The 17,351-nt window shown below is 35.8% G+C and overlaps 1 protein-coding gene across 1 annotated transcript in view; it reads left to right on the top strand.

Moving 5' to 3' along the window:
- The first annotated feature begins 397 nt into the window (after positions 1-397).
- LOC148949839 (microtubule-associated protein 1 light chain 3 gamma-like) overlaps positions 398-17,351 on the top strand; it is a 75,353-nt gene continuing 58,399 nt past the window's right edge. The window contains exons 1-2 of the mRNA XM_089091323.1: positions 398-608; positions 8,855-8,910. Coding sequence (XP_088947449.1) covers positions 545-608; positions 8,855-8,910 — 120 coding nt within the window. The 5' untranslated portion in view covers positions 398-544. The remainder of the gene's footprint in view (positions 609-8,854; positions 8,911-17,351) is intronic.

Raw genomic sequence — 17,351 nt, 5'->3', positions numbered from 1 at the left:
TATTTAGTTTTATTGTAACTTCGTTAAAAATGTCCTTTTTTGTTCTTTCATTTGGATTTTTTTCTCATGAAATAATTGCTGGTGATGAGATTCCATTTTAGGAGATTTACTGCGGATTTCAGGGTGAAATTAATTATTGAACATTTCTTCTATACCTATTATAAATGCTTCCCAATCCTTGACGTCTTATTAGGATTAGACCCTCCCCCTGAATTACCTTCCCTTGATTATGTCACGGCATAGCCTCTTGAATTTTATGTGACAGGTAGATTAATAGCCAAATTTACATATATTCTTTTCTTCGATATGACGAAATCTCCCTCCCAGTTTTTAGCCAATAGGAAGCCATTTATAAAAAGTTTTCATGCCAAGGGGCAAAACTTTAACCATTTCGCGGTTAGCAACTGAGCAAAGAGGATCAAAGCAAATTTAAAGATATTAACTGGCGACCATCATAGTTCAAGGAGTTGTGTCACGACGTAAATGGTCAAATAGTCTATCAGATGAAAGTTCTAGCTCTAGTTTATCGTCGCTAGAACACATAATGGGATTGTTTAGAGACAATAACCACAATATGAATGTTAGCTTCAAGGAAAGAAAAACCTTTGGTAAGATTTGTCTTTTTTTCAGTTTGGTAAAAGGTGATTGGGCAGTTACGTAGCCAATACTGGAATTTATTTTGACGGCAAGAGGGACACGATAATAAGCCACGGGAGAGGGGCTTGGTAATTAAATAAGCAGAAAAGTGAAACTCACTGAAAACAGGAGCATTGTTTGAGGGGGGGATTAGTTGTCCACCTAATATATGGAGAAAAAAATGGTAAATTTTTCGTTATTTATATTATTGACTTACGACTAAGGTAAATATACCACTCGATGCCTTTTTATGTAATGTGCAGTAATTTACCATTCTATAGAGGGGGGAGGAGTGGAGGTAAGTACTTCAAAGTACCTTCCCAGGACGAACCTTAGCATGTACATCCATCCCTGAAAGTTTCATTTTCCTAACCCAACCCCTTTCCAAGATAGCCAAAAGTAACTAAAGTAGAATTCTACCTTTATAGAGGGTAAAATTATAGAGGGTACTTATTGGGGACGGTAAATTTTTGGCAGTTTATATTATTGACTTACGAATAGCCTAGTGAACATACCACTCGATGCCTTTTTTATGCTCTACGAATATAATAATCGCTTCTATCGGAAATTCAAATTTACCTACACCCACCCCCTAATGTGCAAATATATACCCTCAATTGGAATATAACATGAATTGTTGCCGGCAAAGTTTCGAATCGCAAAAATCGCAAGTATTATGAAGTTCTTTTAAAGTACCAAACTCACTGTTCATTTTTAGTGACTGATTTGGAGGGTATTAATATTGTTGGAGGGTAATAGTTAATATGGAGGGTAATTAATATGATTTGGAGGGTAGTATATTAAAATTACTTCATTTTTTTCTTTGCTGATTTATAATGATCTTCTTTTCATTGATTTTGTATCATATATTTCTATTAACCCATTTACCCTAATAAAAAAATAGCGGTGCTTTGCGCCACTGTCTTATCAACTGTCTGAAAACATTTGAAGGGAGCGTCCCCCCCAGCCATATGTGACAGACTGCTTAGGTCTACATTAATTTTGTAATTTGTTCAAAGGTAACCGAAAATACCTTACCCGAAAAGCCATTCGCAATTATGAGCATGAAGGGGTACTACTGATTCTGAAAAATTTATTTCGGTACTTGTGTAGAATCCGGTAAGTACGCGGGAAGTGAAGTTTCGTTAATGTTAATGAAATAAAACAAAATAGGATAAAAATATAATTGTTTATGAACAAATGGTACTCTTTTATATACGGCAATGCATACCAGTCACGAAATAGACCGAGACAGTTGATGAAAAACAAGTTTACGCTGCCTTCTGGGATATAAACAAAGGCAAGAACTGTATTTAAATTGTTGTTTTTTGGGGTTTAAGGGGAGAAAAAGGTACCTAGGTTAGGTTAGGCTACGTATTTAATATATGGTGTGCTTCGACCACCCCCCCCCCCTAATGTGCAAATATATAGCCCAAATTTGTTTCTAAACTATTATATATTCATCCTATTTTATTTTATTTCATTAGCATTAACAAAACTAGCAATATATAAAAGAGTCCGTTTAATAAAAGAGTACCGAACAAATTCAGGCTATATATTTGCACATTAGAGGGGGGGGGGGGGTAAAGCATATATTAAAAACGTAACCTAACCTAGGTACCTTTTTTTGCCCTTTCAAACCCAAAAAACAAAAGTTTAAATCTTTGTCAGGGAGTTAGCAATACCTCACAAGGCTGCGATACCTATTTTTCATTTAGGATGCATCTTTGACATTTCGATGCGGTCTCTATCGCGTACTTACCGGATTCTAAACAAGTACCTTTATTTCTTATATATTCTTAATAACTAGCAGTAGTGTAGCTCCAGCATTTTTATTGGGGGGGGGGCAAGAGGGGGGTGCCTCATCCACGGAGTCAAGGGACATGTAATACCCTTCAGGGGAAAGGGATGTTGGAATATTTTTGAAAAACACAAGCATAAGTGTGTTTCCAAGATGCTGAACACATGTTGTGGGAATTTATTTTATAATGGATACTGAGTACTCATTGGAAAAAAAGCGAAGATGGTATGTGCCTATCCTAAGTCTTCAATGGCACATTTTCTTCAAGCAGCAGTGAAAATAAGGGTACTTATTTAGAATCCAGAAAACACGCGAGGAAGACCGCATCGAAATCTCGAAGATGCTTAATGAAAACAGGTTTTCGCTGCTTAGTGAGGTAATGATCACTCCGTGACAAAGACAAACTGTAATTTTTTGGGTTTGAAGTGGCAAAAAAAGGTACCTGGGTTAGGTTGGGTGATGTGTTTAATATATGCTATGTTTTACCCCCCCCCCCTAATGTGCAAATATATAGCCCAAATTTGTTTCTGAACTATTATATTTTCATCCTATTTTGTATTATTTCATTAGCATCAACGAAACTTCACGTCTTGCGTGTTTTCTGGATTCTCAATAAGTACCAAGATAAGTTCCCATACTATTTAGCAAAGAGGCTACTTGGTTAAATTCAAAACATTACACAGTACATTATAAACACACAAGTCTAAGTCTTGGGACAATCCATGCCAGAGATATTTATTTCAATGACTCATACAGTTTTCACAAATATCTTCCTAGACTCAGTTCTTTATACCAGGAAACACTTCTTAAATACAACTTCTGCCTTTCTCATTTTAGTTTCTTCTTTTCTGTTGTGTGTTACCACAAACTATTATATTTAATGAGGATAATTGAAGCCATGGAAGGATAAATTGGATGATATGGTTCCTCACATCCCTAATGATGTTGATGAATTAAAGAAATAAAATCACCAAAAGTATTATTGATTCCTCATAAATTTTCTTCTAACTCCAAATCTAGTTAGTTAAAAAAGAAAAAAATATGTTTGTTTTCGGAATAAGATGTAGAAAGTGTATTCATATCCACTTTTGAAAGCTTTAAAACAAGAAAAGCTAATCTTGAACTGATAGATTTTAGGAAGTAAAAGAACCTGAAATATCAACAAATTCGAAAAATATTAGGAAGTGTAACGAACCCCTGTTTTGTGCGTTTTTTTTTTATTTATTAAAAATGAAGATAGATTAGTTTTAAAAATATGTGCTTCAAGTCGAGCAATTTTAAAAGGAGCTGCACTTTTAAAGTTAGTTAATAAATTATGTTCTCTCCAAATTATTGGGTAGCAACTGCCCCCTTGCCCCCTCTCAAACGACTCTTTTGAGGGGAGGGCTACCAATATTAAAAAGGATTTTTGGGGGGCTACCAATAGTAAACAAACTCTATTTTTAAGGACAAGTAGACCAGAGGCGGCGATATAGGCCTATGTGCGCACAGGTAGGAGACTCAGATGTGAGGGGTATCAAAAACACAAGAAAAAATCCATAACAAAACGCTTAGAACAAGAAGTTATGGAACTTTTTGAGTTCCTAAGATTTCAGGAGTCTGATAGTTTTTCCACGTTTTGCTATAATTGTCCCCCCCTCCACACCAACAAAACCACCTCTGGTGTGCTCCCTTGGGGGCTAAACCCACCACATAAAACATTCAAAAAGGCTCTAGGTTATTAATGTTAACTTAGTGTTAATGTGCATAAGGTATAGGTTTGCTGACAAGGACGAGCCCCAGTCTCCTCCGTAAAGAGGAGAAATGTGTGTACCCTTAAAAAACGTCAAGAATAAAACTTGATGCACTTCATATTGAACCTCCGATCGAGGCATGACTTAAGCTTCTTCATGCTGATTGTTATTTCACAAACTTTAAATTTGAAAAAAAGTGAATCCGGTAGCATTTAAAGTCAAAGTGATAATGCTGAAAATTCCCCGAAAAAGCCTTGTATCCAACCGTGCCATGTCTATGTCGAAACCATCTGGTCTGGTATGTACAAGGGTAAGGAAGGCTAAACAAGAAAATGCTAATTGATGGGATGCTAAACGTGACGTAGATACCCTGGTTTAAATTAGTTAAAGGGGATCGCCAAGTCTCCTAATTACATATTTAATACGTTACTGTTTGCTACCATTCACACACTGCAAGAATACTTAATCAATGCTTATGACACAGTACCATTAAAGAAGCGAAATAACATAAATGAGAAGAACCATAACATGAAACAAAAAGGAAACAAAACAGGTACTAAAAACAAAAATGTTACTTACGTATTATCCAGAACACACTCGAGACGTTTGCTTTGTTTGATCTGAGTAAACCAATTTTTCTCTCGCTTTCGATTATAATTAGCTTATTCTTTCGTGGAATAAACTGCGACGCGCGTATATTTTAATTAAATATTTAATATATAGAGGTGGTTAGGTATTTGATATAATGCGTTCTGGGCGGCCTGCTTTCCATAATTCTGTGTGGTAGTATCAATAATTTTGTTACTGAAGTATTATATTTTTATCTCATTTTGGTATGTTTCATTAGGATTAACCGTACTTCACTTTTTGGGTGTGTTCTGAATAATACTATAATATACCACAGCACACATGCCTATAATTCTGGAAGTACCACAAAAACAAAGACTCGCAGGAATAAAGCTCATGGATCAGTTGACTGAGTTTTTTTTTTAATCTCTTGACTCTGAAGTTAGGGTGGTCAGAGATTACTTCTGCATATGCAAGAGGGTTCATGAGGGTAAAAACAGATACTTCACAGTGTTAAATACACAATATACTCGATACAGAGCTTTTTTCCACTTACTTAATACCAAGCTTCACTGTTGCGAGCGTATTCCCCTCGATCAACAACACTAAATGTTTAAGGCTTTGACAAAATGCGACAGACAAATTAACCCCGTCAACACCTTGGTAATTAAGAAAGATGCATTCGTCTTACCTAACTTCACAATTCATCTTGTGACTTCACAAAGAACCTTCACTACCAGAAAATATGCAACTTTTTATTCATTTGAAATACTGAATTTTTTTTGCATATTTTTTAACAGCTATTATCTTAATAAAAGGGCTAAGGGTAAACGAAAGGGGCTTAAGAGGTAGGCAAATATTTACCCAGAATATCCCAATTTTCCTTAATAATAAAAGACAAATTTGTGGGACAAATACATGAAATACCCGCATCTTTCAACGTGAAATGCTGATTGATGGGAGGGGGAGATTTAAAAAAAAGAACAAAAAAGATACATGCTTGAACTTTTTTTTGTGTAACTATTTTTATCAATTTAGTGTGAAATAACACATAATATATTTGCACCTTCTTACAAGAAAAGCTGTAAACGGAAGCTGGACAGATATTTACTCTTTGTAACTCCCTAGCTCTTTTACTAAAATATAATTTTAATTTAAGAAAGGATGGGGCCCCCCTCTGCCGCCCCCAGCGCGAGGGATGGAAGTTACGCAAGTTGCTCGTTGTTAACAAATACTACTACTACAAACAACTCGCTGCAGCACCGAGCCGCCTGAGGTGAACACAGCTACGCACAGTCCTCCTCCATTCCAATCTGTTCAGCGCCTCGCACTTTACTATCTTAACAATGGGCAACTTGCTTAGCTTACAGCCCTTGCCCCAGGGACTGGAAGAGGGGTTGTGAAGCCCGAAGACATGGTTATTAGACATTAGGACTTTTTCTAACATAATGGCTACCTCAAAATTTTGATTGGATGCATTTGGGGAGCGGGGGCTGGTTACTCTGATCACTTTTGACGCTTAAAAAAGCTACTAGAACTTCTGATTTCCAATGGAATGAGCCCCTCCGAAGTTTATACGATCAACCCTTCCATAAAACCTTTTATGTTAACAATGAGCAACTTACATAACTAAAAGTCCTTGCCCAAGGGGATTGGGTTATAAGAAGGCATGTAAGTTGTGCTGGGCAATTTTAGCGCAACTTAGAAGGCAATTTGAACATAATTTGATATTTTTCGTCATTTAGTCGAAAACGCAGTCTTTAAGCGGCCTAACAGAAAAAGAATAAGGTATAGCATGTCGGAATTATTTTTTTATTATCCAACTTAATTATGACAAATTAATGCTTGTGGATTATTAAATAAAAAAATTATTTCAACTGAAAGTAAGGAGCAACATTAAAACTTCAAACGAACAGAACTTATTATGTATATGAATGGGGGTGGCCCTCTCCTCAATGCCTTGTGTTTTACGCTAAAGTTTGACTTTTTGTTCCAATCCTTTAAGAATGATTCCTGAAACACAAGGGCCGTTAAATTAGAATAATAAGCTGTTTAAAAGCTCAAAAAAATAGCGTAAGGAGCGAGATAATGAGGAGGGGTGACCCCTCGTATAGTTAATAATTTATGTTCGTTTTAAGCTTTAATGTTGCTCCTTACTTTCACTTAAAGAACTTGTTCTTTTTAATTTAATTTCTGATCGTTTTCGAAATAATGCCGGGAAATCCGACTCTCTCCATAGAAAATTCCCTTACCCCACGAAGAATTCCCCCAGGGAAAGATAAACCATGAGAAACCAGGGAAACGTAACCCCTTCCCCCATGAGAAAATCCCTCCCCACCCCCCCAAAAAGTATATAATTCTCAATAACCAATACTATATATAAACAATGGACAAACATAGATTGCAGCCCTTCCCTCGGGGAATTTGGGGGGACAAGTTATTCTCAAAGATATAGTTATTAGATCTTTCGACTATGCTGAACAAAATCGCTATCTCAAGATTTTGATCGGGCACATTTGGGGGAAAAGGGGTGTTTAAGGGGGGGTAGCTGCCTTCCAATCGCTTTGGTTACCCAAAAAAAGGCGCTAGAACTTTTTATTTCCGATCAAATGAGCCCTCTATCGATCTTCTGGAATCACTGGTTCGATACGATCACTGATGAAAAAAACAACAACAAACAAACAAATAATCACGCATCCGTGATCTTTATTTTGGCAAAAAAAAAGCAAAATTCCACATTTTTGTATATAGGAGCTTGAAACCTCTACAGTAGGATTTACTGATATGCTAAATCTGATGGCGTGATTTTCATTAAGATCACTTGATGTCTTGGGGGATGTTTCTCCCTTTTCCAAAAATTAGGCAAATATTCTCAGGCTCGTAACTTTTGATGAGTAGCATTAAACTTGGTGAATTTTATACATTTTGAATAAGCCTGAAAATTCGATTTTTTTTTAATGTATCTATTGTTTTTAAGACCGTTTCTTAGATTTTACGTTGCTATTGAGCCGCATCGCTCCTTACTAACTGTTCGTTACCACGGACTGTTCGATATAATTGATCGAGCAAATTTTGGCGCTGAAAAAACGCAGTATTTAGCTTTACAAAACATCACAATTTCATATTTTTCGACCTTTGGTCGAAAACAGTCTTTAAGCGGTCTAACAGAAAAAGAAGGCATACCAAGGCGGAATTGATTTTTTTTTTTTTTTTTTTTATTATTATTATGACCAACTTCATCATAGCAAATCAATACCTGTGGACTATATTCAATCTTCAAACAAAATGGATTCATAATCAAACAGTAAGATTGAAATCAATCTTTTTTTAGCCATAGTTTTTCGCTATTCTCCATTCGATTTTCTCAATTCAGGGAAAAGATCAGACTCTCGGCGTTAAATCGGGACTCTATGGCGGGAGTTCAAAATATCCCATTTAAATTGTTCCATGAGATACTGGGTTATTACAAGCCACAGTTTATAGAATTAACAGTATGATCATTCCATATCTCACCCATTATAAAAACCCGGACCGAGGTGCAAGTGCTCCGAAGAACGTAAAAACATAAGCGGCATTAGATCTTTTCACGGGTAGACAAGTCAGATTTCTCTTGGACGCGAAACTTACAGTTATAATAGAAATAATCGGAAATAAGTGGAAACCCGCTATTATGAATAATGCACTTTGTAACCCTCTTGGACGCGAAACTTACAGTTATAATAGAAATAAGTGGAAACCCGCTATTACGAATAATGCACTTTGTAACCCTTTCTCATTGATTGACGCAAACACACTGATACATAACTGCACAAATAAGTGGGGGGAGCTTTTTGTTCGCACCGAGAATGAAGACCAGAAATCATCTGCGATACACTTACTGGATAATTCTATAAACTGTGTTACAAGCAGTGTAAGGACGGGTACAGAAAATTTCCAGATGTCAGCGTTTACCTTCTTCTGGTCTTCGTGAGCGTTGCAAAGTTCCACAGTAAGTGTAGGTTCGCTTAGAAAGAGGTTGCCGGTACCCCTCAACTGTGTCAATGACAAATTTTAGTCGTCGCTATGTTCACATGGTTTTGCCCCTTCCTTCAACTCACTAATTGTTTGTTTTTTTCAGCTGCTAGAAAAGAAGAAGCAGAAAATATCAGAGCGAAATTCCCAACGAAAGTTCCGGTAAGTCGTTTGTCTACAATATCTGTTTGATCAGAATATTTAATCATGAATGTAAACTCTTAGAAAATGTAAACTTATCTTGGCTGATAATTCATTGTCAATTTTACCGCTTGAAAATACTTTGTTTTTATTTATGTTTGGTTTTGCACTCACGTTTGTTTACGGTCTTGCCTATTACTCACTGTCCTGTCTCTGCGCATAGATAGAAAAGATCTTCAGATTAAATATTGCTTAAGAAAGTTAAGTAATATTTTGCAGAGAAAATGTTGCACAATTCTCATATAATATACAACATATATATTTTGTCTAATATATTATATAATATGTTAAAAGAATTTTTAATCTTTAATTTTGTTTCAGTGAATAAATATGCAGAGGTTTCATTCAGTATTAACGCTCCGCCTCTGATGGAGACTGATAATGGAGTATTAAACCACTTTGGCCCCAAAATGTACGAAAATTTCGCAAAAAAAAAGATTTTCTTAGTTACCTACTTCATACACTTTTGTTATTACCTACCTATTCTTACATAATATGTGGGAAAGGAAATATTTTGTTACAAGATTAGACAGAACTGAACAGTAGCTTTTAGAACGGTTGTGCATTAGACATTTTGAGAAATTAATATATAATAAATCTAAGACATTAATCAAGTAGAATAGAATATAGAAGCCCTTTTATGATGCTGGGGTAAGAGATAATCGATTCAAATAGAAACCTAGGCTCCGAATAAATATACTTGAAGTACAAAAGAATTGTTAAAACTGCTAAATGAATAACGAATACTGGAAGTAAATCATTATGTTATGTATGTTATTTAGGAATGGATCAAATTGAACGTTTCAAATTTAACTCAACATTTTTGCGAGCTCTGCGCGTGGGGTTGATTCCGTTTCAGGTTTAACGAAACTCACTAAGCTGCTTGATGAGTCAAACTGCTAATGAAGAGGATGTGACAATACATTTTTTGTTGTTGCTCAGAAAATTATGGTATACAGATAAAAGGCCCGAGTGTATGACGTCGGTCAACACATCTGAGATAAGACACGTACGTAGAAATATACCTCGAAGGGATAGTACAACAAGACTCAAATGCAAACAAAAATGAATCGTAAAGAAATATAAGGCATTCTAGAACATCGGATTATCTCAGTGAGTGCACGGCAAAGCGTGGCAAAGCCCCCCTCCCTCCTGCGCATAGGGCTGCGTAAGATCAATGTGTCATGAGCAGGAACGTACACAGAGGGGTATTCGTGGCCGTTGCCCCCCGACACCCTGAATTTTCTTGAATTTCTGGGCGCGTATTTTTTTAAAATTATTAAAATAAAAGTTGATTTATATTACTCCCCTCGAACTATTTTTTTGATTCAACACCCCAAAAAAATTCCTAAAAGCAATTTAGAAATTAAAATAAAACCAGGTTGTTGGTATGAAATGGTAACAATTTTTCTGAGCATTTAATTGACTGTTGAAAAATCGCCGTCAATGCACAAGTTAGAGCATATCCAAAGTAGTGTATCCAAACTTTTGAGGCATCGCTGATATTTTGGCTACGTTGGGATATAAGACTTTAAAATGCCAAAAAGGGAATTTTTCTATATTATTCTAAAGCTGCACCGTGTCCAATTGCTCGGATATTTACGATAAAATATATAGGCAATTCTTTAAGAATGCAATATAAGATGTAAAAGGCCTGCAACGCAGTCATATGCTAAATTTTAGAGCTAGTAGTCACCTGAGAGCTAGACCTAGATTCAGGCTTTCCTACGATATTTCTAGGTAGGCTATTTAGCCTAATAGTCAGCAGCATAGTGTTACATTTTAAGGCTATGAATGATCATGAATTAGAAATTAGCATACGAGTATATTTGACTTTCGAAATGTGAATTGATTCGAGTTTCAATTAAAAAAGTTTAGATGGAGACACAATTCAACCCTGAACCTGAAAAATTAAGCTAATTTGTCTTTCATGATTAAAAGAAAGCAGTCCCAAACGATTTGTCAAGAAAAAAAATGCTCTTTGAAACTCCTACTTGTATTCTGGTTTTTCGATCTTTCAGGGGTCTCTAAGTTCAGTCAGCAGACGATTTGTGAAAGTATTGAGGTGGCTGGGAGGGGGAGATGAATTTTACCAAAGTTGTGACCTATCTAGGTCGTTTTCACACCAGAAAATGGTAGTAGCCTATGCCAATTTTCAGAAAAAAAGTAAGTGCCGTTTTCAAGAAAATGTTTACAGATATATATACAATCATTTCTAATTTTATAAGATAGGTAATTTAGTTATTTGTTACATTTTACGTCAGTGATTTTTATTTTACGTCAAGATAGGTATTTCACTTATTGAAGATTTTATAATGAAAAGGACATCATCAAAACTTAGTTACTTATTATATTTTACGGCAGTCCTATTCAATTACCAGCAAGCCAGTCTCTTGGTCAGACTTGAGTCTATCCTTCTGTCGTCGAAGGTTGCAAGAATAAAGATTTAAATACGGCTGAGTGAAGAATAGAAGTTTTCACATAGGCTGTCGAAACAAAAACTAGATTATCAAATTGTGTGAGTATACTACTACTACTATTACTAACAGCTCACAGCAGCACCAAGCCGCTACGACATACAGAGCACGTTATGTGCCCAACAAAGCTTCGCAAGCTCCTCCTACATTCTAATGTATTCAAGGCCTCCCTCGGTTTAGTATTTTTTCAGGAAGTCAAATCCGGTGAAAAAAAAAGTTGTTTTCACTCGACCGACTTTGTCTCAAAAGCCATAATGGAGACAGGGTTTAAGTCACAAAAATAAACGAATGGTATTATTGCACTTTTTATCTCGGATTGGCTAGTAATCTCTCCTTATAGGATAGTATAGGCTAGTAATCTCTTTTCCCCTGTGTATGAAGCCTATCAAGATTGGGTATTTTACTCGAGCAAATGTATGTGACCGACAGCAAAGATGTAATCACCGTCGCATTTCTCTAGTACAAACTATTTTAGGATAATTATAGGCAATAAATTTGGTAGTATTGGGTATGCTTGTACGGTCGTTGGCCTTTCATTTACGCTAGGTATTCCAAACCCATTTATGAATTAGGTAATTCTTGTATTTATCTTGGATACATCTTGAAAACCCTGATATCAATCAATATTTTTAAAAAAGTACCAAATTTTTGTAAAAATACCAAGGACGTTGAAAATGAAATGATCCTTTCAATTTTTCAGCTTGCGGAAACTTGCAGCACAACCATATATGTCTTAAAAAAGGGAAAAATCAAGAATTTAAGTTCTTACTGAAAAAGATTTAGATGTTCGGTAATGTAGTTTTTGGTAAAAGCAGGCATAAAATAAAAAAAAGGAACATAGGTGAAAAATAAGCTACAAATATGTGTTATTTAACAGCTTAAGAAGATCTAGATTTCATTTGAAGCTGTCTTTGGGAATTAGCAGACTGTTAATATTTTAATTTTACGGATGAAGAGCGTTGTTATTTTTTTTCGCTTATAGTTTTAAATGGCAACAGTGGCAAAAATATAATGCTCCCCTGAAAATTTCGTAATTTTGAAACAACCAAAAGAAAGATCATAGAAAATCGCGGTTTACAGTTATGAAAAAACCTAAGATGGGTCTAGAGGGGGGAGGGATATGTTTTATTTTGAAATCCTTGGGGTTCAAGTAAGAAAGCAGGTAAGGTATAAGAAACAACAGAGAAGGATCAAAGACTACCGAACTCTTTTGTATAGTAAAAACTGGGGGAAGCGATAAAATAGCTAGAATCTTGATATCTAAATACAGTTCTTAAGTTCTGCATGATCACATCTTGTCGCTAACTAATTTATGTATGAAATAGAGAAGTTTCCCGTGACCAGAGAAGAACAAAATTGAATTATTTTTTTCCCTCCGGAAAAAATATGCGATTCTAATATTATATGTTACGCTAGATCCAAAGGGTAAGTTTGGAATTTCAGAATTTAAAAGCAGTGTCCTAAAAATGCTGATTTTGAGATAGCGTAATTCCCTAAAAACTTGGAAAATGTCAGATGAGGTCTTTCGTCCTTGGGCACGTCGATATATACTATTTATTTTCTCTTTTTTTTTTCATTCTTTGTTGAAACCCCTTATGGGAAATGTTTTTAAATCAAATCCGAAATTTTTTGACTTTTTTTTTTATTTTTACGTTTTTGGGACAAAAAGTTGATTGTCTATGATAGTTTTCACTGTAATGTTGTACGCTAGACTCAAAAATCTAGACTTATGAATTAATATGTTTTACTACGCCTTAAAAAGATTCTACTATCCCCTAAAATATCCTACTATCCCCTTAAATATCCTACTACCTTGTAAAAATATCCTGCCACGCTATGCGTAAAATATGTGGGTGCTAGAAAACAATTTATATTTTGAACTTAGATTTCAAAATAGCATTGGAAGCTTTGATTATAAATTGCTTGTTTTTAACCTAATAAGTTGAAATTCACAGACAATAGGCCTACCATAAAAAGTACTTTAGAATCAAATTATTGTTATTTAAATCCATGATTATCATATGTATTGCTGAATCAAAAAATGTAAGCATAATTCTGTAGTCCCCTTTAGTTTTTGTGTAATATTTTTTTTTCTGCAAACGCGAAAAGTCCAAAAAATTAAGAAAAGAAAGATAAAAAGCCAGAAGACTTTTTTCTCTACCTAGTACAACACAAGTTTTGGAAAATATTCCTATAGAAACAACTTTATTTTTTTGAAGGCGGTAACCTAAATAAGATGAAACACTTAAATTTTCCCGGTAAAGAGGAACACAAATAAAGACATAAATACGAGGCACTGGGAAAGTTTTTTTTTTTTTTTAATCAGAACTCAATTAAAAAAAAAAAATCTGACAGGTAGCACGAAGGAGCTCTCGGGGTTTCCAAGTCATGTAGTCCAAGTCAGTAATTGTAGTATTTAAGCTATAATTATATTAATTTATGTTTTATTTATACATAATAGACCAGACACGTGTGAAGATCTTTTTTTTTTGGGGGGGGGCAGCCCAATAACTAGAAAAGTATATTTAATCATTCGAATAAGAAGTGCTCCGAAAGTCAGGAGAATCTAGGATCTTGGGAGGGAATGGGCCCCAAGTCTCATCTCCTGTGCAGGTCCCTTGTATTGTACTAATGTCCTCCAGAATGTAGAAATATTTTCCTTCTTTTCCCACATATTTCCCCATATGTTTTGTCTTTGAGCTTATGCCCCCTTCTCTCCAAAAATCTCGAAGTTATCATGTACATGCCTGCAAAGAAGTAGAACAAAGAATCGGGGCTTCGGGGGCACAGAAGGTAGGGTTAGGGGCAGGGGCGTCCCAAGGCTCGTTTTGTTCGGGGGGCGATCTTCGTAAATGTTACCGAATCGCTACCTGATTTATGCCAAATTTTCTGTAGAAATCAAGAATTTGCTAATTTTCAGCGGATTTTACAAAATTACTGCCGAAATTTTTGCCTTCGGCGAAAATTTTACCGAATGTAAAAAACATTGGGGGCGGTGCACCCCTCCCCACCTCCCCCCTCGGGACGCCCCTGTTTGGGGGTTGGGGAGACAGTCACACATACATGGGACTGAACTAGCCGCAATTTTATATTTTAATGATCCATAAAATTTTAATTTTTGATCCGCCAAGTCTGCTTTTAACTGCTTAATGAATCAAGAGTAACTCGAGCCTCGTTTATAGCTGCCACCCTCCAAGTATTAGGATTATGCATTGCATCTCCCCGTTAATTCTAGTTTTGTTGGAGACTTTCCCATCTCTTGTGATATTTAAATATGACATGTTCATGGTTCTTTCTATCTTTTTTACTCATAAATTTGACATCGTGTCTGAGCTTTTTCTAAGAGACTTTAGACTACTGTAATTATTTAAAAGGTATAGTTTATTCATTCTAAAGATAATGACTTAGGCCTCAACGGCAAATCATTTTTAATACTTTTCCACAGGGAGATTTCCACTAGGTATGTTAAGATTCAAGCCTGGGTCAGGCAGCTAAAGTGGTAGCGGGTTGGTTTCTACCCCAGAGCCTGCCAGACTTCTGTTGGCCAAATTCAAAAATGGTAAGATTTCTCTGATTTGTAAATCATTTGTAGATTAAAACTAGATTGTGACTGAAGTCGAATTTTGCTTTGGCTGCCGGATTTCACGTCACCGTAAACAAGCGTCTGGGTTAATATTCGATCAAAATTAAAAAAAGACGTTTCTTGGTCGAAACCTCGTGTTAATGTACTCGTAAAAATGTACTATTGGTACAGTTTTTTCTTAGGTAAGTATTCAAAGGGTTTTTCACGAAATTTTCTTTGCGACTTATGTTTTCAATCAGACAAACCAGCTGGAATGAACAAAGCGATATCCCTTGGTCCTTTTCGCTTGCTGAAATTCATTGTCCTCTGTCAGAAGTTAGCTGAAGACTTCAAAGCATTTTAATAATTAACTTCTAATGTAAATTTTGCAAAATACAATCCTTGATTTTCTGCAGGAGATGGGTAACAGGGGATACAGTCGGCTTACGTGGAGCGAAGCATCTGTTTTCAAAAAATATTCTGCAAAACTTGTTTAGTTTTTGAGCGTGAGTATCAGGCCACATTGAAACAGAGAGTTTATTTGTAAAAAATCTTATGATTCTAATGTTTTCGTACTTATTACTGGCATATTTCTTTGAAAAAGTAGAAAATTTCAACGATAATTAAATTTTTGAACTGATTAATCTACAGTGCAACAAGATTACAGCCGAAATCCATTTGTTGGTGATATTTAATCTGCATTTTCTTAAAATTATTTTAAGTGAAAATTCAGTCTGCACAAAGTCGGTCTTGATTAGATTGGAAAACTCTTAGCAGGTAATTGGTTTTAAGCTGCTTTACCTCCTGGGGACGGAATTCTGTCTTCTTCACACTCCCCTAAATTTTAAAGTACATGAAAAGACAAGCATGCAATAGTTGGGTTCAAATAAAGCTGCCGATTGCTAGATGGCACCGGTGATTTTTTTTTGCAACACTAGAGCCAGTTTCTTCTCTTATAAGTTTCCCATGCTCTTTGGTCCATTCTTCGAACTTGTTCTCGGTCTGATCTGATCTCTTCTCGGTCGGATATGATCTGATCTCGGTCTGATATGATCTGATCTCGGTCTGATAAGATCTGTTTTTGGTCTGAAATCATAGACAACTGGAAGTATATTACCTGGATCATGTGACCTATGAGTATTTTCATAGCGGGGTGTATATTAGAGATGTACCCAGGAATAATGTTAAAAATGGGATTCTTAGGGAACTCCTTTTTTATTGGGGGGGGGGGGGATTGAAATTCAAACCCAGGAACTGTTTAAAAAGATAAAGAAAGTTATGACAAAACGAAAAAAAAAAAAGTTTATATTGAGGTGGTGGACCCGAAAGCTCTAATTCAATATTTTGAAACAGGAATGACTACGTTAGAGGGGAATCGCTTACCATAGGCCAGGTGCTTACGGAAGGGGAGACCTTCAGGCATACCAAACTCACTCTCGAAATTGAGATTGTTGCAATTTTTCAGTAATTTTGTTTTTAATTTCCCACATTATTGACCGATTTTTTTTCCTTTTTGAAGTAAAGCGATGTGTGCGTTAGCTCCGACCTAACAGTGTGTATTTTTATGGCATTTTTGAATTGTGATAGAAAATAAAATCGAAATGGACAGTTACCACACCACACAATTACCGTTGCTTACCATAGGTTAGGTATGTACGTAAGGGGAGACCTCCAGACCTGTCCTCCCCTCGAGGTTATTACGGCTTTTTTCCGTAATTTGTCGTATGGCTTATGCAATTTGCCTATTTTAAGCCCTTTTCAAATTGGTTTCCCCCTTTCGCCGAAACAAGATCCAATGCAAGTGCCTGCTATAGGAAGTACATAGACTCTATAGTATTAGTCACTTAACACAATCAAGTCTTGGCGAATGCACTCATTTCATCTTATTTGCAGTCAAAAATTGGTGGCGAACAGTCCAAAACTGCATTAGTCCGTTTTTTAGCACTAAGATCTTACACCTAAGATCTTACATCTTTATGCAAAGATTATTGTTTTTTAACTCATCTTTGTTCTAAGATCTTACAGCTCACTGATGTCAGCAAAAAGTGTGAAGACCGCCACTGTTCCGCCATATAGAACAAATATGAGAGAACTTAGATGATATACTCATCATTCTTCTCAGACCGCTGATCAGAGCAGAATGATGAAAGACGTTTGCACAAAAATGACCAAAGATGTAAGATATTAGTTAAAAGATTTCACTTTTAAGCGTTTTCTGAAGAAAGATGTAAGATCTTAGTACATTGATGGGTGAAAAAACGCCCCTACTGTTCATTACAAATCTTACTAAATCAAGACATTTTGAGATTTGAACGGGACAGCATGATTCCATATGACTTGCACTTTTTACTGTCATACAAGTT

This window comes from Artemia sp. Qi Xiang Cuo, chromosome 7 (assembly GCF_049724085.1).
Source record: "Artemia sp. Qi Xiang Cuo chromosome 7, ASM4972408v1, whole genome shotgun sequence".
Classification (NCBI taxonomy): Eukaryota; Metazoa; Arthropoda; class Branchiopoda; order Anostraca; family Artemiidae; genus Artemia; species Artemia sp. Qi Xiang Cuo.
This window is presented reverse-complemented; position numbering and strand designations above follow the sequence as displayed.